We start from the raw sequence: 27,817 nt of genomic DNA, 5'->3' as shown, positions 1-27,817 counted from the left end.
GAGATGAAAATATGAACGGATAAGGTTGGGATAAAGTACTGATAGAGGTTTGTATATTGACGTAAAACAAAATTAAAATGGATAACAAAATACTGCTATGTTCAAGTCATGCAGATATGTTTAGAATTGCAAAATCCTGCCCTTAATCCATGCTGTTAATTTATTTATACTATCTATTCTGCTTTAATGCTAATATTATTACTATTTATAATAGAAACAAAATTATAATATTTTGTAACGAGAAAATGCAATTTCTGGAGAAATTACTCTGGGTCTTTGTGGTGTAAAGATACAGATCTTAGCCCCACCCAGGGCTATCAATAGAATGGACAAACAAGCCTGTCAATGGCATTAAACAAAGTAAAAGCCATTAGAAATTAATGGGAAATTTGGACGTCCATGGCCGTCAATGGAAGCACTCTCCATAAGCGTCAATGGAATCGGGGACATTTGGGGGACACGTCCTATTGATATCTGATCATTTCCTGTTGATTTGGGGACTTTTTTTTTTTTTTTTTTTTTTGCCATTGAAAATGAATGGTAAAAATTTTGGACGTCCATGGCCGTCAATGGCATTGACTTCCATAGACGTCAATGGAATCCAAGTATATCGGCATCAATAGAATGGACAAACATGCCCCTCAATGGGATTAAACAAAGTAAATGCCATTAGAAATGAATGGGAAATTTGGACGTCCATGGCCGTCAGTGAGGCACCCTTCATATGCGTCAATGGAATCGGGGACGTTTGGGGGATACGTCCTATTGATATCTGGTCATTTCCTGTCCATTTGGGGACATTGTTTTTTTGTTTTTTTCCATTGAAAATGAATGGGAAAATTTTTGGACGTCCATGGCCGTCAGTGGCATCGACTTACATAGGCCTCAATGGAATCCAAGTACAGTGGGAACAATAAAATGGACAAACATGCCCGTCAATGGCATCGACTTATATTGGCCTCCCTGGAATCCAAGTACATTGGGAACAATAGAATGGACAAACATGTCCGTCAATGGCATTAAACAAAGTAAATGCCATCATAAATGAATGGGAAATTTGGACGTCCATGGCCGTCAATGGAAGCACCTTCTATAAGCGTCAATGGAATCAGGGACATTTGGGGGTCACATCCTATTGATATCTGGCCATTTCCTGTTGATTTGGGGACATTGTTTTTTGCCATTGAAAATCAATGGGAAACATTTTTTGGACGTCCATGGCCGTCAATGTCATCGATTTACATAGCCGTCAACTGAATCTAAATACATCGGCATCAATGGAATAGTTTCAGCGTGTCATAGTGACGTCATTGTCATGAAAAGGTTAATTCATTGACGAAATATTTTCGTTCTCGTTGACGAAAACAATACTGCTATTGTTATAATCAGCTTGACCTATTTATATCTTTACATTTGTTGTAATACAAATGCTTTACTCTTGAAGATATTTTATTTTACATCCTCTGTTCCATTGATTTTTACCAATTGCTATTATATTTTACATTAGTGTACTTTTGTCCAACTGTTGTAGTAATACTGTATTGTTGGCTGTTTTTGTTGGATGTTTGCTTATGTTTTAACATAACCTTGGAGGAGATTTTAGCACCTAAAAATAGTGGCTCCTGATCATAAAATGGCCACCCTGGTCTAGTTGGCAAGCAGCCTGACCTGCTCTTGTTTTCCCCCCTTGCAGCCCACAGGTGCATTAGGGCCTTGAAAACAGTACAAGTAGACCACACGTCACCTCAGCTGTATACCACATTACAAAGACGGAGCTGCTCTTCAGTACCTACGCCTCGCATCACCACACACTACACTATACACCCCCGGGATAAAGATCCAAGATGGGAAGGTAAGCTTCTTTTTAGGGTGTTTGCAGCAGGGGTATGCTAACCACTAGATGTGTCGATATCAGAAAAGTAGGGAAGTGTTAAATCACCACACAACACAAAGAGATGGTAAATAAATATCGCAAACAGTTAATGAAAATTACAAGATGGTGAGCACACCTAGCCCCAACTACTACATTAGGTAAGAATTATTCACTAACTAAAACAATAACTTTTTACAAAAGGCCACCATAATGCATGCTGCGAATTTGTGTCACTTTCATCTTGATCAATTTTTCGTCACTCCCTGCCCCAGTCCATTCAGTGAATCATGCATTTAAAACAGTTGGTAATAGCAGTTTTCAACAAAACATACAGAAAATTAACAGAGAACTCAAGAAAACCCAATTGGTTATTTTTTTTAAATAATAGTTGATAATAGAGGCAGTATGTGAATAATATTTTTCCTTGACCATGTGAAATCACATTAACATCAATCCCCCGGTGTGAAAGTTACATCAATGAGTGGCAATTATGCCAGTGCCTTGCCACTCAAAACTATAAATAGATATCTTTATATTTGTGCAGAAATATCTATGGTACTGTGCTGCTTTTGTTTATATTTTATGTTGCGGCACTACTTCATCTATTTGACTTATAGGGTGATCACTGCCAGCCCTCATGTTCAAAATCGATTGGATGTCTTTTGCCGTCAATGGCAGCCAATAAGACACAAAAGTGGTACCTCTTCATACGAAGTTAATTCGTTCCAGGACCTTGTTTGTAAGTGGGAGTGGTCGTATGTCGAGCAGGATTTTCCCATTAGGATACATTATAATCCATTAATTTGTTCCACAGCCTGAAAACCTACACTAAATTCTTAATATATGCTGCTGGTACTGCTGCAAATAGCAATTACACAGAGCAAAACAAATAAATAATGAATACAAATCATAATAATAATAGAATAATTAGAGCTGTAACGAATACTCGAGTAACTCGAGTATAAAAACTGATACTAGTAATTTTATTCACCTAGAGGAATTTGTTAATTTTGCCAGCTCTAAGCATCACCTTTTGCCCGGACTACTTTTAATGCGGGACAATGCCCTGACGTCACGTGTGTAGAGGAAGAAGCAATTAAAAAAAAAAAAAAAACTTAGTGCAGCCGACAGCCGCTACAAACTACGCCGACGTTGCTAAAAACTACGTCCGCATGATGCTCATAAGCCGATTTTATGGGGGGGCCATGCCCCCCCCCCCCCCCCCCCCGTGTCCGAAAAGTGTCATTGCATGTAATTGACTATATATATAAGTCTATATATATAAGTATATATATCTATATATAGAAGTTGAAAAGCAATAAAACTGCAACAAAAATGAATGAAATGAACAAAAAATATATTTTTACAATTGGTCAAAATTCTTTTTCGAGCACCTTAGACGGTCATTTGCTTTGCAAATTAAAAAAAAAAAAAAGTTTTTGGGAAAAAAACATTTTTTTTAAATGATTTTTTTCTTTGATCGAAAATATATATTTTTTGATTGAAGCAACTTTTTGGGGGGATTGAATGATTTAGACACAAATGTCCTAATCATAATGTGGCCCAAACACAAAAAGGATTGCTTCAATCAAAAAAACTTTTTCAATGAAAAATCAAGTGTTCAAATGCAAAATTTTCAATCTGAAATCTTTTTCTATGATTGAAATTTTTCTTTTTCTGATTGAGATGATTTTCTTTTTTAAAATCTATTTTCTTGAAGCAACTTATTTTTTGACTGAATAATGAAAACAAAAATGTCCTAGCCAAAATGTGTCCCAAAAACAAATCAACCTTACTTCAATCAAAAAAGTTGCTTCAATCAAAAAAAAAAAAAAATATATATATATATATATAGCTTTCACATGCATTTTTTTTTACATTTTTTTGAGTTTCAAATTTATTTTGGCTTTCACATTTTTTTTGATTGAAGTCACTTTTTTTTTTTTTTTTTAATTGAAGCAACTTTTTTAAAAAATTTTTTATTGAATAATAAAGACACATATCTACCTCCATATGGCTCCGCCCAGGGGATACAATTTTTGACTGGGGTAACTACATTGGCACCACAACGGCGGGCGTACCATATTCAATGGATGAAGATCTTGGCTAAAAGTATTGCCTAAGCAGCCAGATTTAGAATTCCCCTAAAAAAATGATGGGAAACAAAAATGCGCATTGTCAACATATTATTATCAATATTCTTGTGAGTTAATTTTATTGCTAACACTACGTTTCGGGGTCAACAACATATTGCCCCCAAAAGTCAAACTCCGCCTATGATGATGCTCGTGTGGTAACAGGTAGTGTCCGATGCGTCTCATAGATATCGGATGCATTTAGGACTAGATGCGAATGACAGACTCGGCCGCGTCTGGGCAGCGTTAGTAAACAGCCGCCATCTTTAAGCAGTAGACTTCTCATCGCTAATAAATATAACGTTACTGTCACTCGCTCACGTAACGTTAGCCCTTCGGAGGGCTCGGTTTCTATTGATTATGACCACTGTCGATGCGTGGCTAAAGTGTCTTACATACAGGCTTTATTTAATCTGTAAAAACACAGCGCTGTAGAGTGATGAGGGTGTAAAATTGAAAAATAATAAAGCTAACTGTCAGTTTTAGCTCAGTAGTTATTGCTGTATAAAACACCAAGTAGCACTGGTCCCTAATGTGCTCCAATACAGCAGGTATCATACTTTTATTTTGAACACTGCAAAAACTCAAAATCCTATCAGTACTTACAGTTTAGACTAACTTAAAACTTAACTAGAACTTAAAAATAGCTTGACACAAATGGAAATTAAATTGAAACACGTGGAAAAAAACACGTAGCTTTCAAGTGATGTGTGTTATCAAGCGTAATTACATTTTTAGGTAAGAATTTTTTTTTTTTTTAAGATCTAGAAGTTTTTTGAGTGAAAGCAATGAATTATTTTTTTCTAGTCACATCTTAGATGCAATTGTTGGCTGTTTTCAACAATGTACATTGAAAATAAAGACATTGATTGACTGAAAATGGTTCAATATTGGATTTAGGGCTGCAGCTATCGAATATTTTAGTAATCGATTGAAAATTCTATCGATTAATTGAGCAATCGGATAAAACAAATATATTTTTTGGTGAAGAGCAAATATAAATATACATTTTATATCAACAATTAATATCAACCATTTTCAGTCAATCAGTGTCTTTATTTTCGATGTATATTGTTGAAAACAGCCAACAATTGCATCTCAGATGTAACTAGAATAAGAAAAAAAGACTAATTCACTGCTTTCACTCAAAAACCTTTAGATCTTATTAAAAAAAAAAAAAAAGCCGTTACGCTTGATAACACACATCACTTAAAAGTTAGGATTTTTTTCCCACGTGTTTTAATTGAATTTCTATTTGTGTCAAGCCATTTTTAAGTTCTAGTTAAGTTTTAAGTTAGTCTAAACTGTAAGTCCTGATAGGATTTTGAGTTTTTGCAGTGTTCAAAATAAATGTATGATACAGGCTGTATTGGAGCACTTTAGGGACCAGTGCTACTTGGTGTTTTATCCAGCAATGACTACTGAGCTAAAATTGATAGTTAGCATTATTGAGTTTTTATTTTACACCCTCATCACTCCACAACGCTATGTTATGTTATAGCCTGTATGTAAGACACGTTAGCCACGCATCGACAGTGGTCATAATTAATAGAAACCTAGCCCTCCGCAGGGCTAACGTTACTTGAATTAGTGACAGTAACGTTAATCTTTATTTATTAGCGCTTAGTGCTCTTTATTAGCGCTTAGCGCTCTACTGCTTTAAGATGGCGGCTATTTACTAACGCTGCCCAGAGGCGGCCGAGTCTGTCAAGTCGCATCTAGTTCAACATACATGTGATCTCTATGAGACTCATCAGACTCTACCTACCAACGTAGCATCGTGCGGGCTAGTCTGTAGCAACGTCGGCGTCGTTTGTAGCGGCTGTCGGTTGCAGTAAGTTTTTTCTTTTTTTTTTTTGTGCTTCTTCCTCTACGCACGTGACATCAGCGCGTTGTCCCGCATTAAAAGTAGTCCTAGCAAAACGTGATGCTTAGAGCTGTCAAAATAAACGATTACTCGAGGTGAATAAAATTATTCGGATCAGTTTTTAAACTCGAGTTGCTCGAGTATTCGTTTCAGCTCTAATTGGATTAAATGTCTTTTTTTCTCATGTATATTTATAATTGCTCTTTACCTAAAAAAAAAAAAAAAAAAAAAAAAATGTTTTATCCGATTAATCGATAGAATTTTCAGTCGATTACTCGATTACGAAAATATTCCATAGCTGCAGCCCTAATAATAATTACAATAATAATCGTGATACCTGTAATAATCTAACGCATGGGGTTCTAATTTGGCGGGTGTGTTTTGCGTGGTGTACCTGAACACACCGTGTGGCTGACTTGACAGAGGGAGGGGGGGGGTAATTCTACTTACTTTCACTTAACCAGCTGCGGCGGGCATGTTTTGTTACACAAGTTCTGGAATATTTTAAAACCTGACGAAGTTGGGGGGCGTTATGGCGACGTTACCACAATAATAATTGTAACCATTAGAGGTGTGCGAAATTTCCGATTCTTAGATTATTCGCGATACGGCCGTGGAAGATTCGAGAATGATTCACAAACATCCAAATTCCGATTATTGAAATATGTCAAGTAAAGTGGAAGTAAAACACACTCAGCGCGCCGCGCGGTCATCATGCTTGTCATTACCCGGGCCCTCGGGTAATGCCAATGCTCAACTCAAGGCTGTAGCTCAACTCATGCCGCAAGATAAAAAAACAACAACATACCTGACTGCTGCCGACAGCTGCTACAAAGTACGTCCACATAATGTTACGGTAGATATCATATTTATATAGGACTAGATGCAAAATAGACTCAGTGGTGTTAGCAGCACATGTACAGAAAGCTAGATGCGGGCGTTAGTATACGGCCGCCATCTTAAAGCAGTAGACTTCCCTGCAAGGCTGTTGTAGCGAACCTTCCAAGCGAACCTAATTAACTTTTTATCTAAAATACTCCTAAATTGGTAAAATATTGACTTGAATCTATCTTTAAAATAGTTTTAAAACTTTCACATGTGGAAAGTGGACAAAAGGGAAATTATGGAATAACGGGAGCAATTTTAACAACTTTAATGGTTGATTCACAACATTAAATTAATTGAATGTAGTTTAAAGCTGCTGATACAGAATGGGGATTTGAGTATATTATTTATTGTTTTTAACTGTTAACTTGATACTGAAATTAGTGTTGTATCGGTCGCGAACGATTCGTTCTTTTTGAATGAATTGTTTGGGTGAACGAGACCGAACTAATCACCATCTGCACTGATTCGTTCTCTGAAGTCGGGGCTTGTTCCCTGCGTGGGAGGGCGTTGAGCAAGCGGCAGCGTCTTCTGACATCGCACACGACCAATCAGACGCCAGCCTCTTCGCGGGCAGGGGAGGGAGCGAAAATAGAATCAGGGCGTCTGTCACTCACTTCCACGTGTGGCCAATAAGCAGCCAGCGTGCAGCAAGGGGTGCAAGACTGAGTTTTGTCATTTCCCGTTCAGTGACTCGGTCCTCCCCTTCCTGACCTAGCTTGCTGCTAACTTGACTTTCCACTAATGACTATGCGTTGAACGAGTCAAAAAATGAAAGGAAATGGCTTTGTCACATATTTGTTAACGTGGAGCCTATCAAATGCTGCTCAAACAGACAAAAACACCACACAAATCTAGCGAGCATGGTTTAGTTTACTACTTTTCTCAACAGACTTGGGACTACCTATGACGACATACTATCAAATTTACAGTAATTTAAAACACGGGTAGCTACGAGGTAAGCAAAAGCTGAGCTGCGGTCGCGTGATGGCAGTGAAGGGGGCAGAGAACTGTCACTATATGGAGGCTTCATGGCAGCGATATTTACCTCATATGTGCACAGAAAAAAAAGAATATTTAGTATGAGCACCATAATACTGATTTGCAATGAAACTGTATATACATGTCAATTTTTTCCGAGTGTTTTATTTTTTTTTTCGTGTCAGATCGTGTCGGGTTTTGGTTGGTTTGACAAATTATGTCAATCCGTCCATCATGTGCTACTCAAGCGCCCAAAAACAACGCACGCGGACACGGGAGATGTCGCAATATGTCTACATTTTTCTTAACAGACTAATGAGAGTAGAAAGGCGACATCGTAAAGAGCAAACAATTATTTCTCGTCAGCATTTGACGATCTGGGGACGACAGGGGAGCTGACCGGATTATTTTATTTATTAATACCAGTGCAAAAATTCAATACGATCATCTTAATACTGATTTGCAATTAAACTGGCAAATATCAAAATGTAGTATTGTTTTTATTTCAGAGCAGCACATTTGACAACTAGCTATTTACACTTTAGTTTTAACAATATTGGCCAAGAATAATAGTGATGAGCATAAAAACAAAAATACAACAGAGCGAGAGGTAAATATGATGTGTTGGTCCTTCCATATTTAGAAATTAAACTTTCGATTTATTTTTATTTTCGTGACAGCAAGCATGCTGCGTTGACTGGTAGCAGCAGCATTGTATATGTGATCAAGAACATGCTAAAGAAAGTCCGTGCACCCCCGACCCCAAACCCCCACTCCCCCCACAAAAGGAAAATGTTTAACCGTGTTCTAAATCGAAATGCAAGCACGAGCCATGACTTTGAGCCCATAGAACTAGGACAGACGACGCGGAAGTTCTAGCTCGCTTTTGCAGCAGCGGGAGGGAGATGAGGCTGTCTGTAAAGCAGAATATCGCCTGTCACTCATTTCTGAAACTACGACGAGCGGTCAATGAGGAGCCTGTGTGCAAGAGAGGGAGGGACCAAGCAATGTCACTTCCCGTTCAGTTATACCGCGAAGCGGTCTTTGGTGATTCGTTCGGCAACGTCACTTCCCGTTCACTAACCAAACGATTCATTTGGGCGGGAAGGGAGATGAGGGGGGCGAACGATTCGTTGAACGATTTGTTTGAACGAATCTTTTTACTGAACGAACCGGAATGGATTTGTTTACTCAAGTGAACGACAGATCTCGTCACCAACTGAAATAGTTGTTTATTTAAGCCTGCGAGGCTTTTTTTTTTTAATAGTTTTTGTAACTAATGTACAAAACATTAAAAGCAGCTAATAGCGGGGGGTGTATCAATAATCGATTTATAAGCGAATCGTAGCCTCTGAATCGTAATTGTAATCGAATCGTTAGGTGCCCAAAGATTCCCACCTCTAGTAACCATGACTTGTAAAGATTGGCAAACGGAGGTCGGAGGAGGGCCGTCGAGATTCTAGACATTTTACAGCAGTATTGTCAAGTCAGTTCACGGACGCGCCCACCATGCCCATATTTTTGCATTATTTCCATGGTAAGCCTCACCTTTTTCCTTTTTTGCCACCTGCATCTTGGAACCCATATTGATTTCTCACAAAAAAATCCGGTGTGTGTCAGTCTTGCGGGAAAACAAAGTAAAAGATCGTGTGTCGAAGTTATCGTATGTCAAGGTACCACTGTCCTAAAAAATAACTACATTTTAAAAACAAATCTTTTTTTTACCCGATTCTGATCCTCTGAAAATGATGGCTGGCCCAAATTCCGTTCACGTGATCGGGACACCCCTAGTCCATGAATAAACTACATAGTATAAAAGAGCATCTGGTCTTTGACATTATGTAGTTTATTCATTCATTTTCCGAGTCACTTATTCTCACGAGGGTCACGGAGGTGCTGGATGCAATCCCAACTAACTGCGGGCAGTAGGAGGGGTAAACCCTGAATCGGTTGCCAGCCAATTGCAGGGCACAAGGAGACAAACAACCATTTGCGCACACAGTCATACCTAGGGACAATTTAGAGTGTTTCTATCAGCCTACCATGCATGTTTTTGGGATGTGGTGGGCGCGGGGGGGGGGGGGGGGGGGGGGCAGGACTACCTGGAGAAAACCCATGCAGGAACGGGGAGAACATGCAAACTCCACACAGAAAGTCCAGAGCCTGGGATTGAACCCTTGACCATTATGTAGATCGCTACTTAATTCCTTAGTCACAATTCAGCACTCATTCATCATTTAAGACGCGCTGCGGCTAAGTCGACGTAATGAGCTGTCTGTCAGGGCACCATGAGGAGAAAAAGAAAACTGACATGCGGATCATCCTCAGGCGTGGAAATGGAAAGATTCGCAGATGAGGCGGATGTGGTCATCGTCGGCGGGGGTCCAGCCGGTCTGTCGGCTGCCATTCGCCTGAAGCAGCTAGCTAACGAGCAGGAGAAGGAGCTGCGCGTCTGCTTGGTGGAGAAGGCGTCGCAGATAGGAGCGCACACTCTGTCGGGGGCCTGCCTGGAGCCCAGCGCACTCGAAGAACTCATCCCGGATTGGAAAGAACGAGGGGTGAGGATCTTTCACCTAATTGACCATTTCGTGCAACTTTTTCATGTGTAGTGGAGACCTTTCCTTGGTTTTTAAATGCTAGTAATGCCTTTATTAGTCATTTTATGCGTGTATTTTGCTGAAAAATAAAGAAGGCAATGCTAGATTGTACAGGTAGAGTAACCATAAAGAATGTCTGTTTTTCGCTATCACTTTTGTCATTGTGTTTGAGTCTTATCAGTGTAAATAGAAGTGGGTATAACTGATGTCATGGTTGTCAGCAGTGGCTGCTCTTAGAAGGGTCATCATTTTTTGTATTTTTAACTCTTCTCCATTATCAGTGATCTTAAGAAATTTGCTATTCGTATACTTAAAATATTTTGAGTAACTTTCTTTCACCTGGGCATTTATTGCTCTCTCCTTTTAAAAGTTATAACCCTACTTTCATTTGAGTTCCTAGCTTCTTGAAACTACTTACTTTAGCTAACTCTTTTGTATGACACCCCAGTTGAGAATACTTATAAACCTTAATCCTTGGGGTTTTTTCAACAGCATAAAATAATTTATTATAATTTATTTTAGGGGTGTCAAACGATTAGAATTTTTAATCGAGTTAATTACAGCTTAAAAATTAATCGCAATTAATCGCAATTTAAACCATCTATGAAATATGCCATATTTTTCTGTAAATTAATGTTGGAATGGAAAAATAAGACACAAGATGGATATATACATTCAATAAACGGTACATAAGTACTGTATTTGTTTATTATAACAATAAATCAACAGGATGGCATTACCATTATTAACATTCTGTTAAAGCGATCCATGGATAGAAAGACTTGTAGTTCTTAAAAGATAAATGTTAGTGCAAGTTATAGAAATGTTATATTAAAACCCCTCTTAATGTTTTCGTTTTAATAAAATTTGCAAAATTTTCAATCAAAAAATAAACTAGTAGCCTGCCATTGTTGATGTCAATAATTACTTATGCAATGCTCATGGGTGCTGAAGCCTATAAAATCAGTTGCACCCAAGCGCCAGCAGAGGGCAACAAAACTCCGAAAACACAACAAGTACACATTTCACTGTGCTGTCATTTTAATCTGTTTGAGCGGGGCATTTGTGCGTTAATTGCGTCAAATATTTGAACGTGATTAATTAAAAAATGAATTACCGCCCGTTAACACGATAATTTTGACAGCCCTAATTTATTTATTTAAGCATTTATCAAGGTTTCGTCAGCTGTGATTGCGTATATCCGTCAACCAAAACAGCCTGATAGCACAGATTTAAGTACGCCAGCCTCTCTGCTATTGAATGCGGTGTTTACGTTATCGCGGCAGCGCTCTGAAAATAGAGCAAGGCTCTATTTTGGGCCCCACCTCTCGTCGCAATTTCATTCAAAGAAGACGACCGTCCACCACTCACTTTCGCCGAAAAGTCCGATCCAAAATAGTGTAATGCCCCGGATGGGGGGAAGGAGAGGATTCAGTATTAGCTTACCCACTTTATTATGGCAACAATAATAAAGAAAAACAATAGCAAAATAACAGTGGGCTGCCGCGACATGCGACCGCTATCTCTCGTTATCTCGCCCGTTCTCCTTCGCACTTCTTTCTACGTCTCAGCTCCCCAATCGTCTCTTAAGGGGGCCTTGCTAGTTACAGACATTGCAATACAAAATGAATAGGTTGCCACTGAACCCTTCACACGAGGCTGCCGCTAGTTTGAAACAGCCTTTAAAAAAAAAAAAACTAGGGCTGTCAAACGATTAAAATTTTTAATCGAGTTAATCACAGCTTAAAAATTAATCGCTATTCAAACAATCTTTAAAATATGCCATATTTTTCTGTAAATTATTGTTGGAATGGAAAGATAAGACACAAGACTGATCTATACATTCAACATACTGTACATAAGTACTGTATTTGTTTATTTTAACAATAAATCCACAAGATGGCATTAACATTATTAGCATTCTTTCTGTGAAAGGGATCCACGGATAGAAAGACTTGTAATTCTTAAAGGATGAATGTGAGTTTGTATATTGTGACTAAATATTGCCATCTAGTGTATTTGTTGAGCTTTCAGTAAATGATACTGTAGCAACTTAACGGTTCTGCCAAAATAGATGATGGGAAGTGGTCCAACCATGACTGTATGTGGTGACTGCAAATGCTATATCTTCTCTGCATTAGATTCTGTACAGGGTGTTAAGAAAAAGATCAACTCCTGATATTCCTCCCCACATCGCTTCCCCCAATAATTATAGTTGTTGTGGTAAAGATGTCAAAGCTTTTGCCAATTCAAAGCACGGCCCCAATGAATGCTTGTATCTATTCCACTCACTTGACGCCGCCTCTTAGCTCTGTATATAAGTTAAACGGCGCCATTGTAGGCTGTTTACGGCAATGCGTGAGTGGATCGTTCCGCTCATGCGTTAATTGCGTTAAATAGTTTAACGTGATTAATATAAAAAATTAATTACTGCCCGTTAACGCGATAAAATTGACAGCCCTTAAAAAAAACATCTGTTTGCAAGGCGTGGTGGCTTTTATTTTTGGTGTGGCGGTGCGCCACAATCTTTTAAATGTAGGGGAAACCCTGTCGTTCATCATCCATGTTCATTGTTTAAACCGTGAATAAGCACTTGGCATGTTGACTGCAGGCCTGGCTCCACTCATTTTGAAAAATAGAAAATAGCGGAACCCCTTTGGCGGGCTCCAGTACATCAGAGATGGTCTGCAGTCAATCTGTAGCGCATATGCGGCCGGTGTTGTTTGAACAATATGATAGAATGGAAACTGATTGGGTCCGCCGCTATATTTTGGCAGATCCGTACTGCATGCGCGTCCGGTATGATTTGAACAATATGATAGAATGGAAACCGATTGGCTCCGCCGCTATATCTTAGCAGATCCATACCGCAGACGCGTCCGGTATAATTTGGCTTTAAGTCTACCAGTGTTCAGATAATTTCATTAAAATAATGAATGAACACTTGAGTTTAGTGAATATCTAAATGCTGTATATAGAATTGGAACTGCCTGTTCTTGCATAGGATCCTTTTTTCAATGTGTTGCTTCTCTCTCTTTTGCCTCAGGCTCCTCTCAATACACCAGTGACTGAGGATGTCTTCAACATTTTGACAGAGAAGTACAGGATCCCTGTTCCTATGTTACCAGGTACATTTTGTGAGCAAATGTCACGTTGCCATATCATGTGGGGAGGAACAAAAAGTTCAGTTACATTTTTAATATTTTTTTTTTGTGCGTTTATGGGACAGGTCTGCCTATGAGAAATCATGGGAACTACATCGTGCGTCTGGGCAACTTTGTCCGCTGGCTGGGCGAACAAGCTGAGGAGCTAGGAGTGGAGTTGTATCCTGGTTACGCTGCTTCCGAGGTTACAAAATTACTGATTGAAACTTTTCACACTCTCAACTATGAAATACACAACTTCAGAATAATGGCTTCAATCCATACAAACTAAAAATCTCATCAGTTACAGTATCAGTTGTGTTCTGTGGTAATATATTTGGCAGAAAACAGACAAGACTGCAAAAGCAGTGTCTGCTCCTGCACTCCTCTTTAAAAGAAACCGCTGTATTTTAGGCCAAAACAACTGTTGTGCCTGATAGAACAATATGTCTTTATGCTGCCATATCAGATTCATGGCGCATTAAGCCCCCGAACTATTTTTAATTTGCCCGTTTTACCCTGAAAACCCCCGTTTACAGACGTCGCGCGACCGCTTTTGTTTCTAACCCTAACCCATAAAACAAAGGTAATTAATTATATTTATTATTCAAAATGTGTCATTTTTAGCTTGGAATCATTCATTGATATCTAATATTTCTTTTTTTTTTTTTTCTTTCTTTTTTTTTTTTTTTTTTTTTTTTTTTAACACGACTTTAAAAAATTATTCACTCACATATTTTATACTTTTAAACAAATGACGTCACAATGAAAAAAATGTCTTTAAAAAAGTCAGATATTTACATCAAAGCTATCGCTTAATTGTATTTTTTTTGTTTCTGGCGTATTTTTTTCCAATATGTTAGATGATAAATAATCGATCCAAAACAAAAAAATTGGAAAAAAACGTTTAAAAAGGTAACTATATGAAAAAGAAAATATCGACCTCTCCGTGATGTCTGCAATTTCTGCATCGCGACCCTTGTTATATTACCATGTTTCACCCATAAATTCCCCCCAAAATCCAGCTGTGGCCATTCACAGCTGTGTCTTGACACTCAGTGATACATGCTACATGGAGTTTTTGGATAGAAACAAGGTAAGTACGGGATAATATCTTGTTAAAGTCATGGCGTCTGTAATTCTGCTCTCGCGTGCTCTCACCTCCAGATAGGGTTTCGCTGTTTTAAATTATTATTATTATTATTTTTAAATGCCCTCCTGTTCAGAATTTTTCTTCCCCCAGAAAATTGAGATTTTAAGCTTTCCAATGATGTATCACACATGCATATAGGACAATTTTGAAAGTTGGCCAAATTGGGGGTCTCAGAGCGGAACTTCAAGTCACCTGAGTGTTTTCCGCCATATATATTTTTTTTAACTTGGTTTCTGATGTGATGAAGGTTTTGTTCCACGAAGACGGAAGTGTCAAAGGAATCGCCACCAATGACGTCGGAATCGCAAAAGACGGCTCGCCAAAGGTACCGTCGAAGTCCACGCCAATTTCTATCCCTTGCGCCTAGCGGTTAATTGGCATACTTGCGCGCAGGACGTATTTGAGCGAGGGATGGAGCTCCACGCCAAAGTCACGGTGTTCGGAGAAGGGTGTCACGGCCATCTCGCCAAGCAGCTCTACAAGCAATTCAACCTGCGAGAAAACTGCGATCCCCAGACGTACGCAATCGGCCTCAAGGAGGTAATTGACACTCCGGCAGCTCGGAGATCATGCATTACAGATACTCTGACTAAATGCGCTCTCACTGGTGTTTTTTTCTCATCACAAATATAAACCTTCCTATCACTACTGTCCAAAGCATAAATTTGAAAGAAAAATAACATCCCAATCCACCAAAACAAAATCTTGTGTAAAACCCAAAGAGCTGAACTTTCCACTTTACATTGACTGTCTATAGACCAGGGGTCACCAACTCCGGTCCTCGAGGGCACCTATCCAGTCTGTTTTCCATGTCTCCCTCCTCTAGCACACCTGAATCAAAAGCATGTTTATTAGCAAGCTCTCCAGAAGCCTAATAATACTCCTGAATATTTTATTCAGATGTGTTGGAGGAGGGAGGCATAGAAAACAGACTGGATAGGTGCCCTCGAGGACCGGAGTTGGTGACCCCTGGTCTATAGATAGGCAGAATATAAATATAATAAGGATGCAATAAAACAAATGTTACTGGGTATTACACAATATCAAGTCACTGCACTGCAACTCCACCCTACTCAACAAAAGCTATGTATATAGGCTGTTTGATTTATGGCAATGTTTGCTTGTGCAAACAGTTTTAAGGTTTACACTCGATCGGGTCCGATCACGTCATTTTCAAAGGATCTGAATCTGCAAAAAAATATCGGACATGCCTTTTTTTAATATATATATATATACATACATATATATATATATATATATTTTTTTTTTTTTTTAATTAAATCGTTTTCTAATTGTATTTAACGTTACAGACAAAATGTCTTACACTCATCCAGATTCTTTAGTTTTGGCTTAAAGTAGGGCTGTCAAATTTATCGCTTTAACGGCGGTAATTAATTTTTTCAAAAATTAATCACGTTAAAATATTTAACGCAATTAACGCATGCGTTGCACGACCCACTCACGCATTGTCGCGTTCAATCTATAATGGCGCCGTTTTACCTATATATACCGTATTTTTCGGACTATAAGTCGCAGTTTTTTTTCATAGTTTGGCTAGAGGTGCGACTTATACTCAGGAGCGACTTATGTGTGAAATTATTAACACATTATGATATCATTTTACATGTTATGTTGGTGTTTTGGAGTGACACTGATGGTTTGGTAAACTTGTTAGCATGTTCTTTATGCTGTAGTTATCTTAATAACTCCATAGCTATGGCTACGTTCGCGTTCTGCCTTTGGCAATGTGTGTTCAATTGTAAATCGACTTTTTTATATTAAAATGCATGCTTTTAGTTTGTGGCGCTTTCACGCCCAGGTGGGGGCGTACTTGCACTTGTTTACATGAAGAAGAGCGCTCACACGCCAGAAGAAGACCGACAGCTACGTAGCTCTGACTGAGTGGGCGAGTTAGCGAGAGAGAAGCACGGCTGCAAACCTACGTTCATTGTTTATGCTTGTAAAATATCTCTACAGAGGCAACGCCTGTGTGTGTCATCTTTTCTGTTGTTGTTGTGTGTTTTCCACCCGCGATCGGACACTTAGAGCCAGTTGTGTGGTTGTTTGAACGATGTGCTAATGCTAGCGAACGCATGCTAACCGTTTGCGTCATGTCATTGCTGTAAAAGCACCTAATTGTCATTTATTTACGTCGATGCGGACCTGTTTGGTATCAAGGACGAAATTGATTCAGCAAATTATACGGACGTCCAGCATCGTCATTTGGGAGTTTAGCCCGCTGAATAGCCAGGACCGAGCCGTAGCGTCCTGGTGAGGACAGTATATTCACATTTCGTTGTTCATTCACATGTTGTTCTGACATGTCTGTTCTATGTGTTGGATTTTATCAAGTAAATTTACCCCCAAAATGCGACTTATACTCAGGTGCGACGTATATATGTTTTTTTTGTCTTCGTTGGGCATTTTATGGCTGGTGCGACTTATACTCAGGTGCGACGTGTAGTCCGAAAAATACGGTATATATAGAGGTAAAAGCGTAAAATGAGTAGAGTGAATTTTGGCAGTCTTTGGAGCCTGTTTTTAATTAGCTAAAGCCTTACAATCCCTTTCTCAACAATTAGAAATATCGTGGGAAGCAATGTGGGAAGGAAAGGTAGTAGTTGATCTTTTTCTTAACACCCTATGTCAGTGGTGTCCAAACTGTTCCACATAGGGCCGCAGTGGGTGCTGGATTTCATTCCTACAAAACAAGACGACATCTTTTCACCAATCTGGTGTCTCACAAGTGTAATCAGTTGATTGCAGTCAGGTGGTGCTTGTTTTAGCACAAACTGGTCAAAGTGGTCAAACTGTCTGTGCTCGATTGGTAGGAACAAAAACCAGGACCCACAGCGGCCCTTGAGGACAGGTTTGGACACCCATGCCCTATGTTATTTCCCAACGCAGAGAAGATATATCAATTGGTGCAACTACTTACAGTAATGGTTGCACTTCCCATCATGCATTTGGGCAGAACAGTTAAATGGCTACAGTATCATTTACTGAAAGCTCAACAAATACACTAGATGGCAATATTTAGTCACAATATACAAAGTCACATTTATCCTTTAAGAATTACAAGTCTTTCTATCCGTGGATCTCTCTCACAGAAAGAATCTTAACAATGTAAATGCCATCTTGAGGATTTATTGTCATAATAAACAAATACAGTACTTATGTACTGTATGTTGAATGTATATATTCGTCCGAGTTTTATTCATTTTTTTCTTAATGCATAGCCAAAATGTATATGATCGGGAAAAATTATCGGGAACTTGGAATTGAATCGGGAGCAAAAAAAAAAGCAATCGAATCGGGAAATATCGGGATCGGCAGATACTCAAACTAAAACGATCGGGATCGGATCGGGAGCAAAAAAAACATGATCGGAACAACCCTGGTTTACACATTGTCTCATTAGCAAAAAAAAAAAAAAAGGCATTCTTTGCAAGTACTGCAATATCCAAACTATAAAGCGCACTGCCCAGATTTCAGAAGATGTAAGAAAAAATCCATATATACAACGCACCAAACTATAAGCAGCATGTGTCCATCCATGTCTTAAAGGGACCGTATAGGATTTTTAGAGTTAAAAAACACTTTGAGTTTAAAATACATTTATACTCAACGCATGCTTCACAAATGCCCTTATGAGTACATAGAGCCTTGACATTTTAACTGAAACTGCCCTAAAAAGTATTTTTCTTCCCTTCAATAGAGAACCACCGATCCTCCGTCTCGTCTACTCTTGTCAAAAACAATTGCTGCTAACAGTAAACAGTCACGTTTGTGTGATATGTAAATTGGGAGATTTTACACAGAAATATCTGATCAAAAAATATAAGTATTCTCCATTTTATCTAGTCTTCCAAACTTAAAATAGACAAAGTTGTCTTAAAAATCCATTTTATCGCATCTGATATACTAAGACCAAGGGCTAACGGCTAGCGCTAACCCTTAGTAAAGCAGCGTTGCTGGAGCACACTGTCTGAAATAGTCAGAAAAAATTGTTGTTGTTTTTTTAAATTTTTGCTTAATTTTTGCTTACACTGTCTGAAATAGAAAAAATGTTGTTTTTTAAAAAATTTTGCTTACTTTAGGTGTGGACCATTGATGAGAAAAAGTGGCGTCCTGGACGAGTGGAGCATTCGGTGGGCTGGCCACTGAACAGGAACACATATGGTGGTTCCTTCCTGTATCACCTCAATGAAGGAGAACCTCTAGTCGCGCTAGGCTTTGTGGTGAGTTGAATATTTTCCCCTTCAATTTTACAGGGCCAAGGCTCATATTTGACATTAGGAAAACCCCTAAGTCACTGTACAGTGGGGCCCACTGTAGCAATATACAGTACAGTTGTTACAAAAAGTCCGCACACACTAGGGGTTTAACAATATATCGAAAATGTGATATATCGCGATACTTTGCTCCCAGCAAGATTCGATATATTGTTTTGAAAAGGTGTCGCCTTTTTAAAAAGGAAGCAACATGTTCTATTAGAATAGCGTTAGAGGTAGAGGTGGGAATCTTTGGGCACCTAACGATTCGATTACGATTCAGAGGCTACGATTCGATTATAAATCGATTATTGATGACCCCCTCCCCCCCGCTATTAGCTGCTTTTAATGTTTTGTACATTAGTTACAAAAACTATTAAAAAAAAAAAAAATAATAATTTTAAAAAAGCCTTGCAGGCTTAAATAAACGACTATTCCAGTATCAAGTTAACAGTTGAAAACAATAAATAATATACTCAAATCCCCATTCTGTATCAGCAGCTTTAAACTACATTCAATTAATTTAATGTTGTGAATCAACCGTTAAAGTTGTTAAAATTGCTCCCGTTATTCCATAATTTCCCTTCTGTCTACTTTCGACATGTGAAAGTTTTAAAACTATTTTAAAGATAGATTCAAGTCAATATTTTACCGATTTAGGAGTATTTTAGCTAAAGAGTTAATTAGCTTCGCTTGGAAGGTTCGCTACAACAGCCTTGCAGGGAAGTCTACTGCTTTAAAATGGCAGCCGTTTACTAACGCCCGCATATAACTTTCTGTCCACGTGCTGCTATTGCCACCGAGTCTATTGTGCATTTCGTCCTATATAAATATGATATCTACCGTAACATTACGTGGACGTACTTTGTTGCATCTGTCGGCAGCAGTCAGGTATGTTGTTGTTTTTTTATCTCGCGGCATGAATTGAGCTAGAGCCGTGAGTTGAGCATTGGCATTACCCGAGGAGCCGGGTAATGACAAGCATGATGTCTAGCTACTCCCGCTCCGTTCCTCATTGCGTCCCAAAAACCGCGCGGCGCCCTGAGTGTATTATACTTATATTATCGGCCCTATTAATAATGTTTTTGGCACGGTGTCGGATTGTAATGTGTGCGTTTGTTTCCACTCCTGATTTTCCAGTATGCAAACTTTTGTTACTGTCTTTGTTTTGTTCATTATAATAGTGTTCATGTCATCATGAAAATTCTGGTTCGGTCAAAGGCAAATCTATGCTGAATCAACCACTAGTATTTTTGACCTACAGGTGTTCAAAAACTCAGGTGAATATACATTGAAAAATTACATATATATTATCGGTCATCGTATCGGTATCGGCCTTGAGGAGCGGGAAGTTATCGATGTCGGTTTCAAAAAATGGATATCGTGCAACACTAAATAGCGTCTACATTCGCTCACTAGCTGCCATTGACGGCGCTACACATCCAATTCATTTTGACTGTAATGGACGTCTACTCTTGTGGGCATTTACAGTTGTCTTCCTGTTCATTTTAGGGCATTTACAGGCTACTTCCTCTTGATTTTGAGTCAATTCCTATTCAGTAACCCAAAATCAACTGAAAGGACCCGTAAATTCCCCAAAATCAACAGTAAGGGACCCGTAAATTCCCCCAAATCAACAGGAAGTGACCCGTAAATTCCCCAAAAGGAAAAATAAGTGACGCAGTCAACAGGAAATTATGTGAAAAAATGCCCCATAATGATCTCATTGCTTAGCATTGGCTGCCACTGACGGCCGTAAACGTCCAATTCGTTTTGAGTTCAAACGGATTGGACGTCTACTAGTCATAAATTCTTTTTTTTTTTTTTTCACTGTCATATCGTGAAAATAAGAATAAACATTTGACATACTGTGTTAACCATTCACATTAAAGTTAATGCAGCGCCCATCTGCCACTATTTACTGCATGTTAATTTTATCTTTGCCATCTGTTTGAAGAGCATTTAATTTTTCTGCCTGTCACTGAACGGTCATGAGATAAACAAAGATTAATTGCAGCATTGCCCTATTTATTTAGTGGCTCACCTTTTGCTGTCCTGCTTATATGCAGATTGTTCTGTAATATATGAATGTTCACCCATCTGAATAAGGAATGTAATGGATAAATGCGGAATCTATATACTCAGGAGTTAAGTGAAATTTTCATAACACTTCTAATTTTTTAAGTGTAATTTTTCATGATGGTTGTACACAGGTGGGTCTCGACTACTCCAACCCTTACCTGAGTCCCTTCCGTGAGTTCCAGCGATGGAAGCACCACCCTTTTGTCGCACCCACACTGGAGGGAGGCCACAGAATAGCGTACGGAGCCCGCGCACTCAACGAAGGTGGATTTCAGGTAGACTTTTAACTACATGCATTACAATATATCGATATGGTGATTTACGCGATACTTTGTATCTTAATAGGTTATCGATTTGCTCCCGTCAAGAATTAATACATTGTTTTCAAAAGGAGGTCAATGGGTATGTCTACATGTACAGCATTTCTTCAATCCTATCAGTGTTCGGATTAAGATTGTGATCAGATACACCGTGATCATAAGACACGAAAAATATGGATCTGATTAGGTCTTGCGTGTTCATGCATCAGAACGTCAGTCGGAACAAATTATTTTGACGTGCACAGATTGATGCTGAGTTCATGTGATGTTGTAATGATGCTCAATACGGTAAGAAGCTAAGTTCTCAAAGGAGAATTTTTTTTTGTCAATTTGCACCTTTTTTTTTTTTTTTTTTGACGCCAGCATAATAATCTAGTGTACGCAATTATAAAAACCTTATTTGTGAACCAACTTTTCGCTCGAATATTCAGTTACAAACAAAAATTTACCATTTGTATTTTGATGCATTCTCTTCTTGTTATAGATGAATTAATAGGTCTAAAACAGCCCCCCCCCCACACACACACACACACACAACAAACCCAAATGAAGTCTAACGCTAGGCTCATACCGCAGGTCTTAATGCAAAAATCCGATTTTTCTTCATATCGTTTTTTTTTTTTGGCGTGCCCATTCAGACAGCCTTTTTCCATTGAGCCCGTAAATGTAGTACGCATGCGCGCTAACTTGCAGTCCGACATGCACCGAGAAAACTAACCCGCATGCACAGAAGCATCAAAATAAATGACTACACATGCTGGCTCTACGCCATTCAAGGGCGATCATATTTTGATTTCCAAAAAGAGGACACAAATAACAGACATAAACAATCGCTGTTTAGTCTCATATTCAAAGTTTATATGGATTGATAGAACACATGCACGCACTGTGCATGCATGACACACACAGATATGGTCAGTTTGGCCTGACTCTCAGCCATGTAAGCAATATTGAAATACAGTACTGTTCATTTGGCGCACAGAAGAAAACCGAGCATTCTCAGGCTTATCCTTTTTTTCCTCCATTTTATGTTTTAAAAAAAAAAAAAATTATATGACTGTTGTCAAGCCCGCCTCTTCTCTAAAGGCGGAGTTAAAGCCAGGCGCTAACGCTAATGTACAGCTCCATCGCAGTCATCCTACGTAATTGCTGCATGAATTTCCATTTGGGAGACTTGACAGTCCAGACCGCCGCCACATTCTGGAAAAATGTGGCCCGGATCATATTTGAACCAAATACGAAAGTGACCCTAGATCGGATTTGAAATGGTCCACTTCTATACGACCTGTCCCGTTCAGATCATCAAGTTAATGCCTCACACGAGTGGGAAAAACAGGAAAAAATCGGATTTGTGTATTAAGACCTGCGGTATGAACCTAGCCTATGTCTGCTATGTCTTTTTACTACGACAACAAAAGCACAAGAACAAGACGTACTCGTAATCACCAATGTGGTAATGTTCATCTTTCCCACAGCATGTGTAGGCAGCATGACTACGTATATCAGAAAAAATACTAGAAGAAAAAAGCCCTACTGACTTCTGTGTCAACAAAACATGTCCATTCCTTCTGTCCATTTGGACATTAAACCGGAGCGCTATTTTGTGTATTTTTCCCACCATCAAGTCTTTCAACATTTTTAAGAACTTTTAATATCCAACTTGCAGCAACATGTTCTTCTCATATACAGTACAGACCAGTTTAGTCTTGCACAAGTTGCGCCTACCCTGTCTTCCACTCCCTCTGCGTCTGCTAGTTTACTGGAATAACAAACTGACGTTACAGGTAAGGACGGTTTGTTCCAAAATTTTGGAATAAAATTTTTTGATACGTGCAGACCGGATTATCAATCTACATTAACCACCCCTCTCATTCAGAATGGAATCTTGATCTGAAGGGGCTGGATCGGGTTAAGAATATTCCGAATGGGCTGTGTCCATGAAGCATTTTTATTCCGACCAGGCTTTTAATCCGAATAAAAGTGTCCATGTAAACATACCTATTGTTTAATAAAGGAACCAACAGGTTGCTACCAAAATCTTCCACTCGAATAGTATCTATGTTAACCCATTGGCTGCCATTGACGGTGCTAGATGTCCAACCCAGTCAAAATGGATTGGACTTTTTGCGCCGTAAATCATACTAAAGGATAGCATTCACACTACAGCCAGTTTTCTCAGTATATATGAATTGGACGTCTATCATTGTCAATTGCAGGCAAAGACACTCATATGTTTAGAATGGTGTGGCAATAATATAGTGTTGTTGTTATTATACAGAAATGTGGCACTGAAATATTCTCATATTCTATTAATGATGGTTGTGATGTCACGACCAGAATAGTTTAATAGTTTTGGATGGATTAACTATGAAATGGTAAAAGGCAGCGAGTGCCAAATTCGTTTTCTACAACCCTAGCAAAAAGTATGGAATCAGCAGTCTCGGATGAGCACTCACTCAGACATTTTATCATGTAGAACAAACTCAGATAAAAAGCTTGAAATATTAATGAATTAGTTCAAAAGTGCAACTCTTTAGCATTCAGAAACACTCAAAGAAATGAATAAAAAACATTGTGGTGGTCAGTAAATGTTACTTTTATAGAGCAAGTGCAGGGAAATACATATGGAATCACTCCATTGTGAGGAAAAAAATATGGAATCATGAGAAACAAACAAAGAAATAACAATCAAAACTCATCTCTAGTATTTAGTAGCACCACCCCTGGCTTTTATGACAGCTTGCAGTCTCCTAGGCATGGGCTTGATGAGTATTCTTCATCAATTTGGTGCCAACTCTCTTTGATTGCAGTTGCCAGATCATCCTTGCTGGTCGGAGCCTTGCTGTGGGCTATTTGCAGGCCATGACATTGACTGGATAAGTCTGTTTTTTCAAGGAATGCTTTAACAGTTTTAGCTCTGTAGCATGATGCATTGTCATCTTGGAAAATGAAAAACATTTTCAATTGAAGGGATAAGAAAGCTGTCTAAAATTTCAATGTAAACTTCTGCATTTATTGAAGATATAACCACAGCCATCTCCCCAGTGCCTTTGCCTGACATGCAGCCCCATATCATCAAGGACTGAGGGAATTTTGATGTTTTCTTCAGGCAGTCATCTTTGTAAATCTCACTGGAACAGCACCAAACAAAAGTTCCAGCATCATCCCCTTGTCAAGAGTCATGTATCTGCATTAGATATATATTTGCCTGCACTTGCTCTATAAAAGATTGATAGAGACATTTACTGACCACCACAATGTTTTTTATTCATTTCTTTTAGTGTTTCTGAATGCTAAAGAGTTGCACTTTTGAACTAATTCATTATTTTTTCAAGCTTTTTATCTGAGTTTGTTCTACATGATAAAATGTCTGAGTGAGTGCTTGTCCGAGACTGGTGATTCCATACTTTTTGCTAGGAGTTGTACTTGTCAAACTAGGGATCTTTTAAGCCTTTTCACACTAAATAGCCGATTCCTGACTTAGAACTTTTTATGTTAGTTCTAAAATGATGAACAACTCAACTGACTGGCTATTCCATTGACATTTTGTGGTTGCACTCTTTCTTCTCAGTCTGTACCTAAACTGACCTTCCCGGGCGGCCTCCTGATTGGCTGCAGCCCAGGCTTCATGAACGTGCCCAAAATTAAAGGTACGCACACAGCCATGAAGAGCGGCATGCTGGCGGCAGAGGCCATTTTCCCACGAGTCATGGCGTTAGCTGAGGGCGGCGAGTCGGAAACGGCAGGTATGAAATAAAGTACACGACACTGTGACGTCAATGGCACTGAATGAGTCAAAAATATTTAAATGCGGAACATAAGGTCTTCACATTCCCGAGTACACCGAGGCCTTGAAGGCGTCATGGGTGTGGAGGGAGCTCCACAGCGTGAGGAACATCCGTCCGTCATTCCACAACTACTTCGGTTTGTACGGCGGTATGATCTACACGGGGATCTTCTACTGGATCCTTAGGGGCAAAGAGCCGTGGACGCTCAAACACTGCGGTGAGTAAATATTTGAGGAAATACCGTACAAGCCAGTCTTATCTGGTTTTGATACGCATCAGGGCGTGACGCCGACCAGCTGAAGCCGGCCAAAGACTGTACGCCTATCGAGTACCCCAAGCCCGACGGAAAGATCAGTTTTGACCTGCTGTCGTCCGTGGCGCTCAGCGGAACCAACCATGAAGGAGACCAGCCCGCCCACTTGACCCTTAAAGACGACAGCGTGCCCGTCAACAGGAACCTCGCCATCTACGACGGGCCAGAGCAGCGTTTCTGCCCTGCTGGTAAATCAGCCTTGCACAGTGAATTCAATTAATTTTTCCAAATTAAGCCACAAACTATTACCGTAATTTTCGGACTATGAGCAGCGACGTTTTTCCCTCATTTTGAATCCTGCAGCATATAGTCCAGTGCGGCTTATTTGTTAAATAATTGGGGTTAATATGTAACACTTTATTTGACAGCGGCATCATAAAACTGCCATGGGACTTTCATAATTACGACACTATCATTGGCATTAATGAATGCTTATGACAGATGTCGGTAAGTATGATCCGTCAAATTATGTCACCAACACTCCATTTATGTCCAGCTCGGATCTTCTACATCTATTCATAAGTGCGATAATTTGCCAGATGACACAAAATGACATCTGTCGCAAGCATTCATTAATGCTCATGGCAGTGTCATGTCATAATTACAGGCATGAAAATCTCTCACCTTTCGGCGAAATTCGCCGTTTTGAAGTCAAAAAGGGTGACCTACGTGAATCGTGTAGATCTGAGAAACTTTTTTTTTTTTGGGGGGGGGGGGGGGGGGGTCGGGAGTAGGCATGTGCCGGTTTCTGGTGTCACGGTTTACCATGGTATGAAAACGTCGCGGTTTCAAAACCACTAAAATTATGTCACACCGTAGTACATGATTCGCTATTATTTTTCATGTGTCAAAAATGTAGCCAAAAGTGGTGCGGCAGCGCTCACCCCTTCCCGTTTGTTGCTTTGTGTGTCAGTGACACTATTCCAGCGAACCCAAAAACAAAACACAAGTTGACATTTCGTCAATTTATTGAACTCTCAAAACGTGGTAACTGAAATATACAAAATGAATACATTTAAAACGTACAATAGTATTTTTCCATGTGTGAGTAGCTTCAACTGATTAGCACCATGAAAAAGTTCGCCAAAAACAAAACACATTTTCCTTTCAAATTCAAAATACAAACTAATTAAAAACTTACAAAGACGAATGTTAGCCTAGGCTTAGCTGGAAGAGCAACTTCGTCGAGGTTTTAAGTCTCACAACCGCTAAGTGAGAAACAAGCTCGAAGTGGAAAAAAGGATGGCGTCAAAGATCGCTAATTGCGACAGATGATCTTGCCCTAAGCACAAATTCAGGTTAGCTGGACGAGAAAAGGTCTCACTCCAAATATTTTTTTCAGATGAATGCATTTGCCAGCATATTGGATTTGGTGAGTAACGGTTTCAAACCTTTTCGTATTTTGCTGTATAACAAAGTTACTGCCGTTTGTTGCAACTTGCGTCGAACACTGCCAGAGCTAGCCAAATCTCCAGTGAAAAAATATTTCCCATTAAGTTAGGGTCAAGCTTGTGTATTTAACAGTAATATAAAAGAAGAAACACAAGCCTCTTTCTAATATCGCTGTACACAATGCTCAGCGCAGTTGCGCAAACATTCGCACGCATGCGCACATCAGTTAAAAGCGGCGAGTACTCACTATTTGTTTTTACTGAGTTTTTTATGACCTTTTCATTCCTTCAAAAATACTTTTTGCATATATTACCCTCCCATACTTTTAACCATTGTGTTTTTTTGTGGTAGCTTTAAAGCAGTTGACCACATTAGTCACGAAGCGTATTTAAACCGTTCTTATTTGATATAACTACATTTAAGTCTTTCTTAAGGCATTTTTTAGTACGTTTTGCCTGTATGCATCCAAACAAAACAAGTTGAGAGCACACGGTAGTACTTTGGGCGTCAAATTTGCCTCACATACAGTAGGACGCTTCGCCGATGTAGACATTTTGGCCAAACGACGGAACATATGTCCTCCACACCGTTCTCACCTTTTTAACCCTTGACCCATTTTCATGCCTGTAATTATGATGGTCTTATGACAGTCTTATGGCACCACTGTCAAATGTGTTACCAAAATACCATAACTAGCAATTAATGAAACAACTGGAACAGTAACTGAAGAAATAATTAGCACAGAACATGAATTTTGTTATTTACATCTGTAGCGCTGCAATGCATGCAAAAGGCATGTAGGATGACACCAATGTTGACAGCAGGTGGCAGCAGAGGTGACAGTCTCCCCAAGGGAGCAGTGATGGACAAATGAAGCTACTTGAAGCAATGGTGGTTCATTTGGTTTTTTGACAGTCTTATGACGCCGCTGTCAAATAATGTGTTATCGGTTAATATCTTTTGGTGTCAATATCCCATAATACAGTGAGGACTGCTGCGGCTTATTGTCCAGTG

At 39.2% G+C, this 27,817-nt stretch overlaps 1 protein-coding gene across 1 annotated transcript in view; it reads left to right on the top strand.

Moving 5' to 3' along the window:
- etfdh (electron transfer flavoprotein dehydrogenase) overlaps positions 1-27,817 on the top strand; it is a 30,444-nt gene that overhangs the window by 840 nt on the left and 1,787 nt on the right. The window contains exons 2-12 of the mRNA XM_057850719.1: positions 1,694-1,852; positions 10,070-10,299; positions 13,385-13,466; positions 13,568-13,686; positions 14,882-14,959; positions 15,028-15,174; positions 18,735-18,875; positions 21,122-21,265; positions 24,882-25,056; positions 25,133-25,315; positions 25,378-25,599. Of these exons, the coding sequence (XP_057706702.1) occupies positions 1,694-1,852; positions 10,070-10,299; positions 13,385-13,466; positions 13,568-13,686; positions 14,882-14,959; positions 15,028-15,174; positions 18,735-18,875; positions 21,122-21,265; positions 24,882-25,056; positions 25,133-25,315; positions 25,378-25,599 (1,680 nt within the window). The remainder of the gene's footprint in view (positions 1-1,693; positions 1,853-10,069; positions 10,300-13,384; positions 13,467-13,567; positions 13,687-14,881; positions 14,960-15,027; positions 15,175-18,734; positions 18,876-21,121; positions 21,266-24,881; positions 25,057-25,132; positions 25,316-25,377; positions 25,600-27,817) is intronic.

The sequence above is a fragment of the Corythoichthys intestinalis genome, chromosome 11 (assembly GCF_030265065.1).
Source record: "Corythoichthys intestinalis isolate RoL2023-P3 chromosome 11, ASM3026506v1, whole genome shotgun sequence".
Classification (NCBI taxonomy): Eukaryota; Metazoa; Chordata; class Actinopteri; order Syngnathiformes; family Syngnathidae; genus Corythoichthys; species Corythoichthys intestinalis.
Note: the sequence above shows the minus strand (reverse complement) of the source record. Positions and strands in the feature narration are given on the sequence as shown.